Here is a 20276-nt window from a genome sequence, read left to right on the forward strand (position 1 = left end):
GGGAATGGAGAGTTATGTTTGAGGAAAATTCAGGAGGCCTGTATAACTAGATCATAGAGTGCATGACACATAAGAAGGCTGGAAAGATAGGAAGGAGTCAGGTTACAAAGAACTTTAAAAGTCAAAAATAAGAGTTTGTATTTGATCCTGAAGTCACTGAGAGGCAGTCAGTCACTGGAGCTCACTGAACATGGTCAGAATGACACTTTTTAAAAAATCACCTTGGTAACAGTGGAAGACAGATTCAAAATGGCAAAAACCCATCCTACAACCATTAGATTAGTAATTAGAAATTAGAAGGATATTGCAAGAGTCTAAGAGGGTAATGAGGGACCAAGTTATGTTGGCGGTTTTATGAGTAGAAAGAAGGGGAAATATGTGAGAGATGTTGTAAAGGTAGAAATGAAAAAGATTGGAAATATTGGATCTATGGGGTAAATAATGGATAAAGTCAAATATAGCCCAAAGGCTGAGAGGAAATTCAGGAAGAAAAGAAGGTTTGGGGCGGGGGGGGGGGGGAATAGTGCATTCTATTTTGGACATGTTGAGTTTAAGATGCCAATGGGAAATCCAGTTCAAGATTTGCAAAATCAGTTGGTGATTCATAATTTACCTCACATGAGAGAAACTAAGGGTAGATATGTAGACCTGGTGAACTTCTCTTGTCCTTTTTGTTTGGTTGGTTGTTTTTTGTGGGACAATGGGGGTTAAGTGACTTGCCCAGGGTCACACAGCTAGTAAGTGTCAAGTGTCTGAGGCTGGATTTGAACTCGGGTCCTCCTGAATCCAGAGCCAGTGCTTTATCCACTGTGCTACCTAGCTGCCCCTCTCTTGTCTTTTTAATAAATAATGGTCCTTGGGAGCACTCTGGCTGGTCAAATAAAAATCCTCAATATTTCCCACATGAAGAGCATGGTTCATCTCAAAATTTTTTAAATAAATTATACATACCCTTTGACTGGGTGATAACATGAATAGACTTGGATACTAAGGAAATCAAAAAAGAAAAGATCCTATATTCACAAAAACATTTATAGTAGTTCTTTTTTTTGTAGTGGCAAAGAACCGGAAAATAAGGAGGTGCCTATCAATTGGGGAATGGCGAAACAAATTATGGTGTAGTCAAATCTTTAGCATTTAACTTTTGCAACTTTGAGCATTTGTGTGATTTTATTAGTAACCTCATTTTCACTGTCACATTGGGAACTGTGCACATTTGTGGCTATGTAGAAATAAAAGTGAGAGGTGTAATGTGAGCAAGTTTATGAAGTGGCAGGTATACTACTAAAGACTTCACTGGTCTTGTTCACCTTACTTTTTTTTTAGAGTAAAGATCTCCCTGCGCATTTGTCGCATATTTTCAATGTTTGCCTTTAAAATTCAAATTTTGTAAAAAAAAAAAAATTCAAATTTTGTGTTGCAATCATGCTCCCAAAGCATAGTGCAACTCCTTTGGTCTCTAAGATAATATAGAGACCTCACCAGTCTCAACATCTTCCAGAAGCAGCAATTAAAATGCAAGCAACCTCTTCCTTGGTTTTCAGAGGGTGGCCAAGGTAGAGAGGTTTACAGCAATATAGTACAATGCCCTCACACCACCATCCAACAAAATGCAAGGTAAGATTCAGGTTTTTAAAAATGCTTTATTTTGTTTTAAGAATTTTATTCACTGTACAGTATTTATGATACTGTAGATTTCAAGTGTAATGAAAAGTGAATACTGTCTGAAATAAATGTTGTTTTTATTGAGATATTAGCACAAAAGGTCACAGAATTCTAGGGAGCCTATGTTACCTATTTTATTTTGTGTACTGCATCTTATGGGATATTTCATGTTTACTGTGTTAAGAAAAGTGCATATTGTCAGAATTAATATTTTGTTATAAAAATAGATATGTAGAAAAGTGTATTTTCAGTGATCTCTAGTGAAAAATTACAGTTTTTGAAGATCACAGGAACCTAACCCCCTGTTTCCCATGGGTTCAATGTATCAGCACTTGCCTTTTTTATTTTCATGCTATTTTCTTGGAACATTACCCCTAAGAAGGTTGAGGATTGACTATGTATGTATGTATGTATATGTGTAGGGGTATATGTATATGTATACTATCTGTATGACCCTGAGCAAGTCACTTAACCCTCATTGCCCTGCAAAAAAAAAAGGGGGAAATGTAGATACAGAAAGGGTTGGGGATACTACTGTTTTCTTTACAGTATACCTTTTTGGAAGAAGCAGCTTCTTGTATCCTGTCATCACATGAAGGGTCATATACCCCCACACATATACATATACATATACTTATATATATGTAACAGAATACTATTATGCTGTCCCTGGAAAGTCTTATATGGATTGATACAGAGTGAAGTGAGCAGAACCAGGAGAACTATTTATACTATGACATCAAAAAATTTTAAAGGCTTATGAATTCTGATTAATACAATAATCAGTCATGATTTCAGAGGACCAATGATGAATACCACCTACCTCCTAACAGAGAAGTGATAAACTAGAGTGAGATACACATTGGACAATATAGAAATTCATCTTGTTTGACTGTACTTATATATTGCAAAAGTTTGGTTTTTCTTCTTTCCCCAGGGGAAATTAATCTTTTTTCTAAAAAAACTTGATAACTTAAAAAATAAAATTTAATTTTAAAATGTAATTAGTAACTTAATGGTAGGTTTTGTGGTAGTCAGGAACTACCTCATGAATTTTCCACTTCCTCACAATTCTAGGGACATAAAAACACTGTGGAGGGCTCTGGCTGAGGATAGTTCCCCAAATACCCATCTCTTAAGAGCCTTGATGGATAAACTGGACAGTGGGCTGGAGAATGACACAGCAGAACCAGAGACAATTGCAGTAAGTTAGTCTTTTCCATCACTAAGTTGAATGAGTACCCAAGCTCAATCATTTCCCCAGTCCTATCTTCTTGAAGCTTTTTGTTATTCATATCCTTTCTCCAGCGTCAATCTGATTGAAGTACCAGTGTCTATGGAACAAGTACAGCAATGATTTTGTCTGTGGATAGTTCACAAGAATAAAGTCCCCTCCCAATTCATAGTGAGAAGCCAATTTCTCCATCAGACCAAAGAAAGCTTGTGTTTTCTGCTTTGTCTACAACCCTATAAAAAACAAACAACAATGATAACAACAATAGCAACATCAAAAAATCCTTCCCTTTTCAACGTTTCATGGAATGGGAAGAACCCCTGGTATTGATTAGACCATTTTCAGGAAAACAAATACCGGAAGCCTACCATAGTTAAGTGTTTTTAGCACAAGATGAACATGAAGGATAATAGAAACATCTGAAGATAAAGTCAGAAAGTGTCCAAAGCCCTTGATAAGTAGAAACCTCAATAATATCTGTTGTTCTTTTCCTCAGAATTCTCTGGGAGAACTCACCCACCTCTTGACAAGGGTGTTCTTTTTCTCTCCTTAGGTTGCCTGTGCTCTGTATGAGGTGGTGTCGACGGGCATCCCTATCAGGGATTCATACGCTGAGCTTTTCTACCTGCTCTTGAAGCTCATTAGCTACACATTGGGTCAGAAGATGCCAACCCCAACCTTGAGTGAGAGAAGGAGGGCCTTGCAGCAGGGACAGAGACACCAGGAGGGGGATCCCTGCAGGTAAATGACATAGATGTAGGGGCCTCCTATATTTTTTTACATCACATCATAGGATCATGAGATTAAGAGGCAGAAGGGATTTTAGAGATGAATTATCTAGCTCATCCAACCCCCTCATTTTATGGATGAGGAAATCGAAGCTTCCTGACTGGTCCAAAGTCACATAGACAGTAAATAGCAAAGCTAAGATTCAAACACAAGTCTTTTTGTGCTTTTTTTGTTTGTTTTTTGAGGGACAATGAGGGTTAAGTGACTTGCCCAGGGTCACACAGCTAGTAAGTGTCAAGTGTCTGATGCCAAATTTGAACTCGGGTCCTCCTAAATCCAAGGTCGGTGCTTTTTCCACTGTGCCACCTAGCTGCCCCAAAAATGCAAGTCTGATGACAGACTTTCTGTTCTTTCTAGGGTATCAGACAATGGCCTTGTTTCTGTCGTGGAACAGAACAAATATAAGACCCTGTCCATTTAACAGGAACCATTCCTCTCTAGCTTCTCACACAGCCGCCAGTCTAATTCAGGGCCTCATTGTCTCTTGTCTAAATTGTCACAATAATCCCCTAGTTATTTTTCCTGACTCCAGCTTGTGCCCTCCATTCTGTCCTCCACATGTTGCTACCAGTTCAAGCAGGCCAGGAGCTCCAGTGACTTTGCTTCTTTGTCTCCCTGGTGCCTAGCACCGTGCCTAAGACATAATAAGCACTTCATAAATCTGTTCAAAATTGACTAGCACTTCACAATCTCAGGCTATAATTTTTCTTCATAGGCCTGGTTGGCTGCATAGAACCCTTGCAGAGAAAAAGAAATGACTAAAAAGTGCTGGCTTTTCAGAGGGATAGAGAACAGAGTATGGTCTCTAACTATCTGTCCATATGAGCTGGTACAGTAGATGTTCCTCAGGAGACCCTCTTCTCTATGCCAGGGCTATAAGGTGCATGGTCCCAGAATAAGCTGGAACCTTGGGAGCAGCTATTACAGCTCCCTTCTGTCCATCCCCCCGCACCCCAGGAGTGCTAGTTCACCAGAGGACACAGTTCTTACTACACTAAGTGGTGTCTGACCCTTTGAGAGAAGTGGATTCTGGGTTCTCAAAGCGACACACTCCTTCTTCTGTGGCCAGAAGTGGAAAAAGCATTGGTTATGAAGTCAGGACATCTGAGTTCAAATCTCATCTCTGCCATCTACTGCCTGTGTGTCCTTGGGCAAGTCACTTAAATTCCCGGGCCTTCATTTTTCGCATCTGTAAAATGAGGGAGTGAGAGCCGATGACTTGTGAGGTCCTTCACACTATTAAATCTATAAGCCAACAATCCCATCACCCAGTGAATTTGTTTCATGCCCGCAGAAGCTGCTACCATTTGGTGCTTCCAAGGGTTTACTTTGGTGTTTCATTATTATGTCCCAAAAAGAGAGAACGATCCCCAAGCAAGGCTGATATTCTACTCTTAAGCCCTGATTACCATCCTGTCCACATTATACTGTTATCTTGTAGTAGATCAAGATACACACACACACACACATATATATATATATATATGTACACATATACACATACACACATATATACACATTTGCATATATATGTACATAAAAAGATACATCGGATAGTTCTTTACTTTATGCTTCTAATTGAACAGATCCTAGTAATCATTGGTATTTACTAATTACTAACCAGGGTTACAATATCCTACACATACAATAATAGCTAAAATTTATATAGTATCTACCTACTGATGTGCCAGGCACTATACTAAGCACTTTACATATAATATTTCATTTGATCCTTACAACAGCCCTCAGAGGGAGGTATCATTATTATCCCCCTTTTACGTGCAAGAAAACTGAAGCAAACAGCAGTTAAGGGATTTGCCTAGAGTCACACAGCTAACAAGTATCTAAGGCCAGATTTGAACTCATGTATTCCTGACTACATGCCCAACGTGCTAACCACTGTACGACCTAGTTGCCTCCAAATATGTATATGTAAGATAAATTATATTATTAGCCATATATTTGTGTATACATATGTAATTATATGCATTATAAATTCATATAAGTGTAATTGGCTTCTTGGCGACCACAAATTCTCTCTGTCCTTTTCTTCAACCCAATCTGTGGAGCAATGTCTCTTTTCTTTCTTGCCCCCAGGACTGATGCAGCTTTGCAGTTTAGTGCAAATCCATCTGGTTTCCCTTATCACCCTCCCTTCTTGTTGGGATGGGTTTAGTTCATCCCCTTCCCTTTATTAGTATTGCCTCATAGCTAGTTTTCACCGCCTCTCTCTCCTTTCCCTCTCACCCACTCCAACCTCCTCTCTTTTACTTGGACTCAGAATATTCCAACAAAAGATTTTCTTCATGGAATAGCACTTGGCATTTTCTTTTGCTTCCACTTTTCAGATCAGCTAAATTTCGCTGCTAACCAAGAATTCCAAGGGAAGGAAAAAGACAATATTTTGTTCATTCCATCCTTGGAGCTTTGGTGACTTCGAAGGCTGGTGAGAAATTGTGATGTTGTTTACTGCCTCCACTCGTCTCAGCAGGTCCATCTGGATCGGTCTGGTTGTATTTTCTATCACACATCAGTTACTAACCCTGGATGATAAATGATGTTTGTGAAAAGAGTGGAGTCTAAGCCAGCTCATTTCTCTAATTCTGGCTGCTTCTTCAGGCTTTCAACTATGACCCTGAAATGTGTGCAGAACCAAGCCATGAAGGAGGGCCTGGCTAAAGAGTCTGAAGAGGGAGACAACTTGTGGAACCTGCTGAGTAGCCCCCATTCCCACCATATGGGAGTCTGTGTACTGGCCAGGTAAAGGTTAGATAGTCTGAGATTGGTGTAGGGGAGAAAACGAGGAACAATGATAGGCTTCCCATTGCCTCCACACTGCTTTATACACATTAGATGTGGAATGAATGTTAAGCAAATGAATGAACAAAACAAGGAGGAAAAACATGGGCTTTCAATTAACTTTATTTATATTGGTTGCCTCACCCAGGATCAAGAAAGAGAGATTTGGGAAGGGTAATGGAAGGAGGGGGAAAAGTGGAAGAGCATAAGGGTCAACAGTCAAAAACTATTCACCCACCCAAGGGAGGGAAAAGGTTGTTACTTGTGGTCAATTTTTTTAAAAGTTGTTTGACATTTTATAAGATGGATCATTTAGAAATTCCATACCTGACATCCCTTTCCTGTAAGGTTCTCTCGTGGAAAGTTTGTCTGCTCCAAGGTATCTGATGCTTCCCCTAATCCAAGTGTTCTTAAGCCTTTTCTGTATCATAGACCCCTTTGGCATTCTGGTGAAACCTATAGACCCATTTTCACAATAATGTTTTTCAGTAATAGAATGAAATAAGAAATTTCCACTAGAGATTAGAAAAAGTAAAGATACAATTTTTCCCATCCCCTAAAACCTATCCACAAACTTCTCAGGGCTCCATGGACTATTTAGAAATGCATTCTCTGGGGAAAAAAACAAATAAATAAATGTAATTTTTAAAAGATAAAAAAAATGCATTTTTTGTGTCAACATCTGGCCCTTCCCTTTTCTAGGAGTTTGGTCGTCTGGCAACAGGAGATCATGATAGGCATCATGGAGCATATGTTCCCATCGCTTTCTTCAACTTCAGAGTCCTTCCGAATAACAGGCACAGCATTCTTCTCCGAGGCAAGGCCCAGCATGGCTTACAGCATGCTGTTTTCCCACTTTGAGTTCTTTTTTATATTGTAAACTTCTTCAGGCACTAAAATTCAGACCATTGTGGCCAAGTCGAGACAAAAATGATATCATTGACTACTATTTCCCCAACTGCGTCTTCCCAGCTAGACTGACCTTTGGGATTCCATGACCTCTGACAGTGGCACATGGGAGAAAAAATAGAAATACTCTGAATTTGCTGCCAAGTCTAAAATTGTCATTGACTTTGTAGCACACATAGCACTGCCCAGTCCTTTGATGATTGGTATAAAATCGTCAGACCTCTTATAATATATTCCAAGGCACAAGATTTTCACTGGAAACACATACACATACACACACACACACACACACACACACACACACACACACACTCAGACGAGGATCCACACTCTACAAAGTTGTGCTCTTCTGTCACAAAAAGGCCTCAACTGCCTCTCTGGCTCTCCCACCTTCCAAAACACAAAGCTGAGCTATAATGGGTCTTCTTAATGCCCCCTGAGAAGTCCAGGCTTAATGCTTTTATCTGTTCCTTATAGTAGGCATCCTCATAAGGAGAGAGAAGTTGGTGCTCTCATTGGAGTTCCTGGCAGCAGTTGTTGCCTTCCTGCTCCAAATTCTACAGCTATGCCTTCCTGGTTTCAACAACACTAGAAAATCTTGTCAATCACAAAGTTTCTAGAAAGAATTCTGTACAGATCCTCATCCTCAGAACTGTCTACATCCAAAAACCTGGCCTCTGCCAACAGCTACCAAGTTGCTAACCAACATGCCTAGGTCCAGCTATTCTTCCCCATGTCCCCCAAAGTAATTACAACCCATTTCTGAGTTATGAGCTAATTGACTCTTTTGCTTTGTTGTCTCAAACCAAGGAGGAAAAACTCTCATTTCAATGCTAATGATAAGTATGTTCATTTCAGCTAATGAAAGAGCCACTCCTTTGGAAACAGGGGAATCTAAGAGAAGTTCTGTTTGTAATAGACCAGAGTGCCTGGGACACCAACACGACTTTGAGACAAATGGCAATCAGAGGGCTTGGGAATGTGGCCATCGGATCCCCACAAAAGGTAAGGGAATTTATGAGGAGGAAAGAGAATGCGCATAATCTCATCACTTATTTAAACTAAGATTTTTTTATTATTTTTCTCCAATGTATCTACTGGTTGCCAAAAATTTAAGTACTTACTGCTGAACGAAATGTAGAAATGGAGGTTTGGGAATCCATGTGACCCCTGATAGAACTCTTCGATTTCTTGCTCCCTAATTCCTACAGTCCCTGCCCCCACAACAGCTGTTAGCATTAAAGAGCCTCTTCACCCAACAGGTGAAGAAGAATAAGCAGATGCTCTTAGAAACCGTCATCAGAGGTCTCTACCACCTGACTCGAACAGAAGTCATCTGTGAAAGCCTGAAGGCATTGAAGAAAATCCTAGAACTGCTCACAGACAGAGACGTGAGCTTCTACTTCAAAGAGATAGTGCTGCAAACGAGAACATTCTTTGAAGATGTAAGTGATTCCGATCCGGGAATCTTCCCCCAGCAAGAGCGAGATGACAGGTGTGGAGACCTAACGCAGGCTCCGGGAGGCGCTCAGCGCAGAGCCAAGGGCCTGATGGATGGTGTCCCTCCTTCTATATTTATCCTAGCTCTTCCTCCTCCTAAGTTTCCATCGGATCATAGAACCGGGGAAATATTCATCTCCTCCATGTCCCTCCCTTCAGGAAGTGTCGCTGAAACAATCCCAGGCAGGCGAGAATCATTCTAAATTTAAAGTCTGCCAGAGAAAACGATTCAATAACTTCTCACAGTCATCCATTCCAATGTTTATCCTCCCCCAATATCAGGAAATCATATATTTGTCTAACCCAAATCCTGTTTCTTCCTCTTGTTCTGGTATCAGCGAAGATGGAAAACAGCTAGTCACCAGTCTCTATATCAGAGCTAAAGTATTTGAAAAGTATACTTTCCAGACTAAAAAGTCTCATATTCTTTCCATTCCCCCCCCCCCCCCAGCACTAATTGCCTGGCCCTTTGTGGTTCTCTAAACTCTCTGAATTCTCCAAGTTTTTCTTTAACTCTTTAGTCCAGAATTGGGAAAAAATAATCTAGATGAGGCTGGGGTAAGACTGAATATGATACGAAAGGTACAATTCTTTCACAATTCCTATCTTCTGTTTATCATCAATCAACAAGTCTCTATTAAGCACCTGCCGTGTTCCAGGCACTCTGCTAAGGAGGGGGGCTACATTTGCACAGGATGGAATGTTCCCTTCTTACCTTAATTTCCTGTTTGCTGTTGTGGCTAAAAATCCTGACTTTACAATCAGTTGTTACCCTCTATGACCTCCATCGATGTTTCCAGTACTCATACATAGTCCATCCTCCAATCAATATTCATGCAACTGTTTTCCTCCCAACCCGTGAATAGTGCCCAGCATTCAGCCTCAACTAATTTCTACGGTTTGTTTGCTTATCACTATCTCCCCAATTTACCCAGGTCATTTTGGATTAGAATCCTATCCTCCACGATGGGTGGCCCATATCCCACCCAGCACGGTGTGTTCTCCAGAATAAATGAGCATGCCTCTTTTCTTCCTTCACACAGATGATTGATGACCAGATTTAACCCAGGGCTCGGCAATGACCCCTGAAGAGTATCACTTGTTATACTTTTCCCCCCTGACTTAACACTGATCCATTGATAACGATTCTCTGGGTCCGACCTTTCTGTCAATCATACATTTACATAACAGTTGTGTTCTATAGAAGAGAGATGTTCTCAGTATCATTATAAAAGACAGAATCTAAAGAATCACTGAAGTCAAGTTAGATTATCTCCTATCATTTCACCTAGATCTACCTAGGCTGTCAGTTCGTCACAGGAGGAAATTAGATCAGTCTGATAGGCCTTGGGCTTTCACAGAGCCATTTTGTTTGTTATGCGTGTGGCCTATTTTCTTCAAAGAGTTTACAAATTTATTGTGTGATTTATTTCACCCTGTATTTTTCACCATATTACTTAAGCTTCTGGAACAGATCTGTAATTTTTGACACATTGCCTTTCTTTTCAAAATATAGACATTGCATTGCTTTTTTCTAATTTCCACATGAAGCCCTCTGTTCCTGCCTCAACCCCTATAGTACCAGTCCTCAAGGATTTCTCAAGAATGGTATCTGTGCAAATCACCTTAAGTCAGAAATTGGTTTGGGCATAAGTAGGAGGGCAGAGCAACAGACTGGAGAAGCAGGAGACAACTGGAAGAATTATTTGCAGTAGATTGACCTAACCACTTTTGTCTATTTTGAGGCTATAGAAATTGTGGGATTAAATAACTCTGTTTTTTCTTGTATCATTATCTCAGTTTGTTCTCTTCTTATAAGAAAGTTTCTTTTTATCCTGTTTCTCTTTACAATATGTAAATTGTACAATCCCCAATTTCTCCTTTCATTTTCTGTTCTGATTACTTTTTCTCTTTCCTTCTTATTTGTGCGTTTTAGATAATCAGACACAACTTCCTTTATATTGATAGGAACAATCACTCCTATGAATGACCAGAGGTAGTATTTGTATTGCCCCAGTCCAATGTGACAGCCCTGGAATTTAATGGGTACCTTATGGAAGAATTAGATCTATCATTAGAAACAAAGCAATAGACCTTTATTTGACACAGTTTGACTCACACAGCAGAAGACCTTGACATAGTTTAACATGAGATACCCAAAGATACAGACCTGGAGGGTTAGGCAAGGACAATTGGACAACAATTGCCCTGCCAAATCAACAAAGGGAGGATACCAGGGCAGCATCCAAACTCAGCCCAGGGCTGACACCTTACAGAGGACACTGTTTACACATTGTTGCGCTAAGCTCTTAGCCTTCCCAGGTTCAATGGATAGGACTCGGGTCCATCACTCCACACATCAGGGCAGCTGAGAGCTACCGAAGAGAGCTATGGATTTTATAGGGAGGGACAGGTTCTTTGGCAGGTACAACTGATTGGCTTCCTTACTTATATGCCACAGGCAGGAAAGTACCAATTAGGGTAGATGCCCTGAAGAGGGAAGTTTCTAACTTGGAAGGATCCAGTCATAAAAAATCCCAGAAATGAAAGGGGTTTCAGGCAGAAGGAGGTTATAGCTATAACTGAGACAGCCTATTTCGAGAAAAACTAGGTCCAAAAAACCCAAAACAAAACAGAAAATCATGATTTTATTGTACTTTTAATAGTTTCCTTTAAAAATGGCCAGTGCTCTCTGACCATTTTTGCCTCTTCCTTCCAATGGGTCATTTTAAATACTTCTCTAAATCTGAAGAAATCTTTCAAATGTATTTTCTGACTTTTCTCTTTCTTCTTTTTAGAACCCTGTGCTCTGATTACAAAGCATTTTTCTAACAAAACAAAAATCGCAACTTGGACTACACCAGCTCTTCCACCACTCTCCCCTTTCCTCATTCTGTTAAAGGTTGTTTATTGGCTGAGATGTTACAAAGAGGAGCAAAGAATAATTTCTTTTTTTTTTTTTTTAGTGAGGCAATTGGGGTTAAGTGACTTGCCCAGGGTCACACAGCTAGTAAGTGTTAAGTGTCTGAGGTCACATTTGAACTCAGGTCCTCCTGACTCCAGGGCCGGTACTCTATCCACTGCGCCACCTAGCTGCCCCAAGAATAATTTCTAACACAGGAAGATCCATAGAATTACATTCTAGAAAGGCTTGGATATCTTACTGACTGAATTCTTCTCTTACTCTGAGCACCCACAAATCATCTCTTAGTTTCCTGGACATCCTTTGGAGATTATTTAGGATCAAATCTATTGGCTGACTTAGATCACTTGGGCTTATAGACTCTAGTCTAATGATAAAAGCAGATCAATCAGGAAGAAGCAATACACCAGAAAGGCCCCAGAGAATTCAATAGCCCAGGCCCAGGATCTTGCTTCAGCTGTGGCCATGGATTACCATCGCTGTGGCCATGGATTACCATCACTGTGGCCATGTTCTTTCTTAGCTCCTCAAAGGCAAAATCTGTACCTCCTGTTTCTCTTGTATTACCCTTTTCCACCTCACTTCCCCCCATCTCTACCATTCCCCAACCTCTAGTATCCAGACCCAATTTGTTTGTTTGTTTTTAAAATCCACATGGACCAAGGTTATAGATGTGGAGAGGAGATAGTTCCTGTTTACTCCATGGGTTCTTAACCTGTGGTCCCTGAATTTGCAATAGATAGATAGATAGATAGACAGACAGACAGACAGACAGATAGAATTGTCTTGCTGTGTAATAAATACTATGTATTTTATTTTTTGCCTTTAAAAACATTCTGAGGAGGGGTTCATATGTTTCACTAGACTTCCAGAGGGGTCCATGTCACACAAAAGGGTCTAGTACGTCCTTTGCAGATTGTAGGGATGGGTATGTGAAGAGACCAGGAGCCAAAAGTCTCACTTACCTGGAGGATGTGTTTGTGGCTGCAGGAGCAGGATGATGTGAGGCTGACTGCATTCTTCTTATTTGAAGATCTGGCATCTCTAACAGGAAAAAGGTGGAAAATGTTTTTTACTGAAGAAATTAAAAAGAGCATGATTTCATTCGTTCTCCACCTCTGGGATCCCAACCCCAAGATAGGTACGGTAAGTGAAATAGCACAGAAACCCACTCCTCCTTACCCCTCTCCTTCCCCAAGAGAGGACAGAGAAGCTGTGGAGCCCCTACACTGAAGAACCCGTTCTGATACTGCCACTCAGGTGACACAGAATCTAAAAGACATTTCTGGAATCTCTCTGTTTTCTCCAAATCCCCTTCAGGGTTTTCTCTTCCATCTTTACAACTAGTACAAGCACCAATGAATGATAATAAGGCTGCCATTGGCGCTTCCTGTTTCTAACCCACATTGCTCTCCAGATTTCTCTCCTGGCTATGATGGAGACACTCTAATTGTGGGGAGTTAGAGAGTAGAGCAAAAAACTTTGTTTTCCAGGCCTGCCGTGATGCCTTGTCTGCCTGTATCCCATTTCTTGGTGTCCAAGATTTACATGCACTATTGGACCGCTTTGTTGACTGCCAGGAAATGCCAAAGAACAAGGACTTCTATAGAGATCTGTGCATGAAGCTGGTGAGTAAGGGGCAAACATGTTGATGAATGCTTCTGGTTCTAAGAAAGGAAAGAGGGTCCGTTAGGCCAACAAGTCACATACTTCTTGAGAATGATTTGAGGAAATAGCAGCTAGGCAAATGGAGCAGATGAACACTTACCACAGTGAGAATGGGCACGAAGGATAGTGGCACCTTCTCTCCACCCTTGCCATCACTACCATTCCACTTTAACACCCTAGCTAAAGTTAGTTTTTTTTTTTACCTCCCCAAATCCACTGTGTGTCTATTGAATTCAGGATGGTATAGGGATAGGGGCTACACCTGTGATTTCACTGGTATAGGGAACTACCAGGTGAGGGAAAGTCTATCAGTGAAGGAGTCTACTTTCTCTGCAGCTTATAGTCTTAGAGGATTCTCCCAAAACACTGAGCCATTTGAGTGCATCCTCACCCCAGAATATGTGGAGGTGAATTAAGTGTAAGAAGACTGGAAAGACAGGAAGGGAAAAGGTTGTGAAGAGTTTTATGTACCCAATAGAAGCTATAGATGGGTTCACTTATTTCCTCGTCCCCTTTTGGATCTTTGCTTGTAGGACTTGAGAGAGGAAGAGAATTTACTGATTCCTCTTCCAGACACTACCAGTTTAATGTTCATTTCTTCTAGGCAAAGAAGAACCAGGACCTCCTATGGATCCTCCACACACACACGTTTGCCTACTTCAGCAGTTCCTGGGAAGGGATCCGAAGTGGTGCAGCCAAACTAACAGGTCAGGTCACCTCTCCTCTGTTACTCTCATGCCCCCACTTCCCTCTCTTCTAGATCCTTCCTCTCTTGATACCTGTCCTAGTGAAACTCTAGTGCGATAAAGAGATCTCATCCCAGAAAAATAGGCAAGATCTCCTTTCCCCAAAAAAAGATCTTGTCTGCCTCCCTTTGCACCTTCTACTTGTGCAGGTGCCTTTTGTGTGTCCCCAGGTTAGAGAATCCTAGAAGCTTAAAGCCAGAATGACAGCCTACTCCCACCTCCAACAAGAATCGCCTCTGTATCACAGCGTAACTGACAAATGGCCGACCCATCTTTGCTTGAAAATTGCCAATGATGAGAAACTCCTGGAGGATGCACATTCCTCTTTGGGCTGGCTCCAATCATTAGGAAAGTCTTGCTACATCAAAATTAAGACTGCACTTATGTACCTTCTACCCATCACTTGACGATGCCTTGCCTCAAAGGGACTTGTTTATGTTATAACCCAGATTTACAAACCTGTTCATATTCCCCACCATGAACTGCAAGTAAAAGTTAGATTTTGCTCTTCAGTGCCCTCCTGATATACCAGGCTCATTCCAATTTCCCTGACTTGATTCATGTTGCCCACATATACTCAAACCCTCCTACAAGCCATAATGCCTTTCTTCTTAAGACCTTCCCTCCCAATTATGGAAAGAGCACTATATTGGGAACCAGAAGGTACCTAGCTATCATCCTCAGCTCCTCACTCACACACACCCATATCCAATCTGTTGCCAAGTCCTGTTGATTTTTACCCTTGGTTACAAGGTACGGATTTCCCTCTTCTCTCTACTGACATTGCCATTACTCTGACTCACGTCCTCCTTACTTCATGCCTGGACTCTTCTGATTGTTCTTTATGCCACAAGTCTCTCTCCTCACTCCAGCCCATCCCTCACTCAGCTGTCAAATTGATCTTTCCAAAGCATAGGTCTGACCTGTTACCCCCATGCTCAATAAACACCAGTCACTCTCTATCATCTTCAGGATCCAATAAAAAAAAAATCCTGTTTAGCATTCAAAGCTCATCACAACCTGGCCCCTTCCAACCTTGCTAGTCATCTTATACCTTACTCCACAACAGGTACTCTATGATCCAGTGACACTGGCCTCCTTACTGTCCTCAAACAGGACTATTCATGTCTCAACCCTGAGTATTTTCATTGGCTGTCACTCATGTCTGGAACACTCTCTCTCCTCATCTCTGCTTCCAGATTTGCCTGGCCTCTTTCAAGTCCCAGATTTTATAAGAGGCTTTCCTGATTCTTCTAAATGCTTGTTCCTTCCCTCTGCTGATTACCTCCAACTTTTCCTGTATACAGTTTGTTTGAACATAGTCATTTTCATGCTTTTACCCCCATTAGACTGTGAGCTCCTTGAGAGCAGGGGCTCTTTGCCTTTCTTTATATCCCTAGAACTTAGCACAATGCCTGGCATATAGCAGACACTGACTGAGTTCTCTAAGATCACGTATTATTTATGTGATCTTGGACAAATCATTAAATGACTTTGATCTCAGCTTCTTTCTCTGTGAAATGTTGGGAATGATTACTTTAGGGTCTCTGCTGGCTCTAAAATCCTAGGGTTCAAGTTCCACTTTTTTTGACTAAACCTATTCCAATTATCTCAGTACACACTGACCCCTTCCTTATCTGAATTCCCGCAGCATCTTTAGATAATACTTAATTGTTCCATACGTATTAGTCTAATCTTCCCTCACTCAAATAGTACTCTTGAGAACAGAGATCTTATATTACACTTCTTGATTGCATACCTCCCTCACTCTGGCACCTTGCATAGTACTGGTCATATAGAAGTCACTCAGTATTTGTTGAGTGATTCCAGCCTGAGCATTCATCCTCACATCTCCTTGAGAAGGAAAGTCCAAAGTGAAAATTTGCCTTCCATCTATATAACAAATATTATAGCTCAGTTTTTAATAAGATCCCATTACTTCCACCCCAACTGCCACACCATTTTAACATTTGTTACCTCTAGTTGTGAAGTAATTGTTCCCTCCTCCTCTTGAATTTAGATGCCATTATTCAGAATGTGACACCTCAGTTCTTGGAGATGCTGGACCGAGAACAACTGGACTCATGTAAGTACCAAATACAATCTTTGCCTAGCTCAGTGCTGTATCTAAAAAGAATACAACATAGTGCTTCCTTGAACTCTGGGTGAACCTAGAAGATGTAAAAGACAGCACTACTTGATGCACTTGAATCAAAGTTAGACAATCCTTAGAGAGTGAAATTTCTTTGGGGAAGCTAGGTAACACAGTGGATAAAGCACCAGTCCTGGATCCAGGAGGACCTGAGTTCAAATCCAACCTCAGACACTTGACACTTCCTAGCTGTGTAACCCTGGGCAAGTCACTTACCCCTCATTGCCCCACAAAAAAAAAAAAGAGTGAAATTTCTCAAGAACTCCAAAATCAGATGAGAGTCCAAGACCATTTTCTGAACCTCCCCCCCCTTCTAGGAGTCTGGAAAACTACTTCTACTATCTGATTTTCTGTAAGATACTGAGATCCAAGACCAGGCTCTTCTCCCCAGTCCATTAGCTCACTTGCTACAGGTTAAGTGAGGTAAATGGATAAAGGTGGGACGTTTTGCAACTTTGTGATTATGAGAAATTCACTTAACCTCTCTGATCCTCAGTTTCCTTGTCAGTAGAATGGGGATAATAATAACACCTATCTCATATGGTTGCGAGGGACAAACAAAATGACTGCTATGCAAACCTCAAAGTGGTGGTATGTTGATGTGAGCTGTAGTGACGACTAGGGAGACAGGATGGAATATGTGAAAGACCACCCCACAGTGACCATAGTAACATAGAGGAGAGCAATACTAAAACAGCTGAATTCACATCAATACAGTGGTAAATCCTGACTCCCTAAGAGTGATGACGCAATCAATATGCCTGCCCCAGAAAGGTGATGGAAGATTATAGGTGCAGAATGATACATCCAGCACCAAGGCTTCTTGATGATTTGGCTTGTTTTTCTGCACTGTACCTTCTTTATTCTCAAGGAAGGTTCTATGGGGTAGAGGGAGGGAGCATGGGTAAATAGCATGAGTTTCTACAAAAACATCGGAAGGAAGGAGAGAGGAAAGGAGGAAGCAAGAGAGGAAAGAGGGAGAGAAGGAGAAAGGAAAAGTGATGAAGAGGGGAAGGGAAGGAAAGGAGGGAGAGAGAAAGAAGGGAGGAAGGGAAGAAGAGGAGAGAGGAAAGGCAAGAAAGGGGGGAAGTAGGGAGAAAAAGAAGAGAAGAAGGGAGCAGGAAAAGAAGAAAAGAGAAAGGAAGAGAAGAAGGGGAAGAAGGAGGGAGGAAAGTAGTAAGGAAGGGAAGAAGGGAAGAAGGCAAAGTAGAGAAGGAGGAAGAAAGGAAGGGAAGGAGGGGGGAAAAGGAGAGAGGGAGGGAGCTACATTTGGTATCAGAAAAGGTTTAAATGTGAATCTCATCTCTAACACTCTTTAGTTGAATGATCTTGGGCTTCAGTTTCCTCATCCGTAAAATGGAGATCATTCTTTCAGTACCTACCTCAAAGAGTTGTTGTGAGGAAAGTGCTTTGCAAAACTTAACAGCCTTATATAACCTTTATATGATTGCTTACCTCCTCAGGGAGGAGGGAGGGGAGGGAGGGAAGGAGGAACAAAACTATAAATTTTGAAACTCAAAACTATAAATAAAAATGTTTATTTTTTAGTTAAATAATATAATGTTTAAAAAGCATTATATAGGGGCAGCTAGGTGGCTCAGTGGATAGAGCACCAGCCTTGGAGTCAGGAGGACATGAGTTCAAATCCAACCTCTGACACTTAACACTTACTAGCTGTGTGACCCTAGGCAAGTCACTTAACCCCAATTTCCTCACCAAAAAAGAATAATAAAAGCATTATATAAATGTGAATTTCTGTCGCTAATATATGAGACTGGAGTTGAGGAGTCAATCTTGCAAATCAGTGCTGGCTGAATCTGGTTTTGTGTTCCCTTTCCAATTATGAACTCAAGATGCCTCCTCATTAACTAACCTTTCCTTTTCCTTCTATTTCAGGTCTCCAGGCACTTAGGGAAGACCCCTGCGTCAGTGTCCAGAGAGCCGCTGAAGCTGCCATGCAGACCTTCTTGAGAAGATGTAGAGAGATAGGCAACCGTTCATAAGCTGTCAGGAAATAAACTGCTGGGCTTTTTATATGACTGAATCTAGTCTTCATCCTAAATCCCTCAAAACTTTGCAGCGTCCCAGGAAAGAGCTAGCATGTGACAGCTGGGGATCTGGTCACAGTGGTAGCTTATTCCTTTCCAGATTCAGGCATTGCCATGCCAGTCTGATTCTTGGCATGATTAGTGCCCACAGCATTTCATCTCTGGGGCACTTCTTTGACTTACCCGGTAGCACCTCCCCTCCTACAAGCTTGTATCAGATCTGTCCTTGCTCCCAGGAAGCTCAAATTCCAGACATTTTCAGAAAACGCTGTAATACACTCTGATAAGTATTGTTCTTAAATCTCCCGAATGGAAGTCCTACCCATTCCTCACACATTAACTTTTCCACTTCCATCTTTATCCCCACTGAAGGCAGTGTGATTCAGACACCTCTCTCTCGTCTAACAAGTAGTCTTGCAATCACTGTTCATTTGCCCTAAGTCTTCAGTAGCTCAAGAATTTGTGATTCTGTCATCATGAGATCTCCTTATGCAGATGGAGATAACAACAAACTATAACTTAATAGAACAGAGTTTCCTGTGACTCTGAGAGGTCAAGCAGTTTTCCAAGGTAAAGCCTATTTGTTTTAAATCAAGCTCCATAAGTTAAAAAAGATTTTAACTCACATCTTCCTGACTCCCAAATTGGGCACACCGTTCTCTCTTCTCAGATGTAATTTATAAGCTAAGATTTGTCACTTCTTTTCTGTGCTCTAAAAGTCATTCAGTAAGCATTTATTAAGTACCTACTATGTACCAGGCACAGTGTTTAGTACTGGGCAAACAAAAAATGGGAAAAGACAGTCTCTGTTCTCAAGGACCTCACAGTTTTCATTTGCATCCCAAAATTTCTCCCCTATTTATATTCTTGAGACCGGTAAGGGCTTTTGTTTGTTGTTTGGTTTGTTTCATTTTTATCTTTTCTATACCTCCAAGACTACAACCTTTCCTCTACTCCTCACCAAACATCAGATTGTTCCTTTCCTATTTTGTACTAATATCCTTCCTGGACTCTATTACTGGATTGAATGCCACCTAATCATCCAGCCCTTGGAATTTGTTTGGTCTCCAAGAACTGTTTTCAGAGGACCAACTATGACTCCATAAGTGGGACCCATCTGAGCACTGGAAGCAGGGCACATAGGGTTGGCTGACCTGCCTCACTGGTTGGTTTCAGCTAGTTGACCTTTAGGAATGACAAGGTGCCATGTAGGAGCTCTTTATGTGGTTACGTTCAACCACCTCACCACAGCAGAAAAACCCTTGTAAGACTATAAGCAACTCAAGGACATGTTCCATAACTTATATTTCTTCGTAATCCCCACCATGTTGTGGCATAGTCTTGTGCACTTAAGGACTGCTCTATTAATAATTACTGCCTGTCTGGTCAGTTGATTCCCCCATCCACTTAAGTCAAAGGCTGTTCCACTAGTCTAGAATCTAGTGATACTCTCCCTACAGATTTCAATTCCATTTAGTATTTATTGAGCATTAGAAAGCACTGTGCTACATATACATTCACTTGATCTTAGGGCCTTTGGGATGTGGAAGAATTAAAATGAACTTGAGCCAAATAACAGCTTGCTTTATTTTGCACAGTCCTTGTATGTGATTATGGTACCCTGGACTATAATTACGCCGCATGATACAACTCTTCAGGATAAAGTAATACTCGACCAGAGATGTCAAACACAAGATGCAGAGCCTGCCCACAACACTCCAGATGTGGTCTGAACCAGATTAAAATGTAATTGGGAAGTATTTAACAACATAAATAAAAATAAAATAAACCAAATATAACAATATATTTTAAAGCTAATTTAACATGCAGCCACAGGGATCCT

General features: G+C 41.0%; 1 protein-coding gene across 1 annotated transcript in view; it reads left to right on the forward strand.

Annotated features, from left to right (window-relative positions):
• MROH2B (maestro heat like repeat family member 2B) overlaps positions 1 to 18424 on the forward strand; it is a 94169-nt gene extending 75745 nt beyond the window's left edge. Inside the window, exons 32-42 of the mRNA XM_043996453.1 lie at positions 2743 to 2869; positions 3453 to 3640; positions 6308 to 6448; positions 7190 to 7304; positions 8255 to 8401; positions 8659 to 8841; positions 12810 to 12965; positions 13313 to 13447; positions 14092 to 14194; positions 16254 to 16319; positions 18282 to 18424. Of these exons, the coding sequence (XP_043852388.1) occupies positions 2743 to 2869; positions 3453 to 3640; positions 6308 to 6448; positions 7190 to 7304; positions 8255 to 8401; positions 8659 to 8841; positions 12810 to 12965; positions 13313 to 13447; positions 14092 to 14194; positions 16254 to 16319; positions 18282 to 18388 (1468 nt within the window). The 3' untranslated portion in view covers positions 18389 to 18424. The remainder of the gene's footprint in view (positions 1 to 2742; positions 2870 to 3452; positions 3641 to 6307; positions 6449 to 7189; positions 7305 to 8254; positions 8402 to 8658; positions 8842 to 12809; positions 12966 to 13312; positions 13448 to 14091; positions 14195 to 16253; positions 16320 to 18281) is intronic.
• Positions 18425 to 20276: the final 1852 nt, after the last annotated feature.

This window comes from Dromiciops gliroides, chromosome 1, assembly GCF_019393635.1.
Source record: "Dromiciops gliroides isolate mDroGli1 chromosome 1, mDroGli1.pri, whole genome shotgun sequence".
NCBI classification, from domain to species: Eukaryota; Metazoa; Chordata; class Mammalia; order Microbiotheria; family Microbiotheriidae; genus Dromiciops; species Dromiciops gliroides.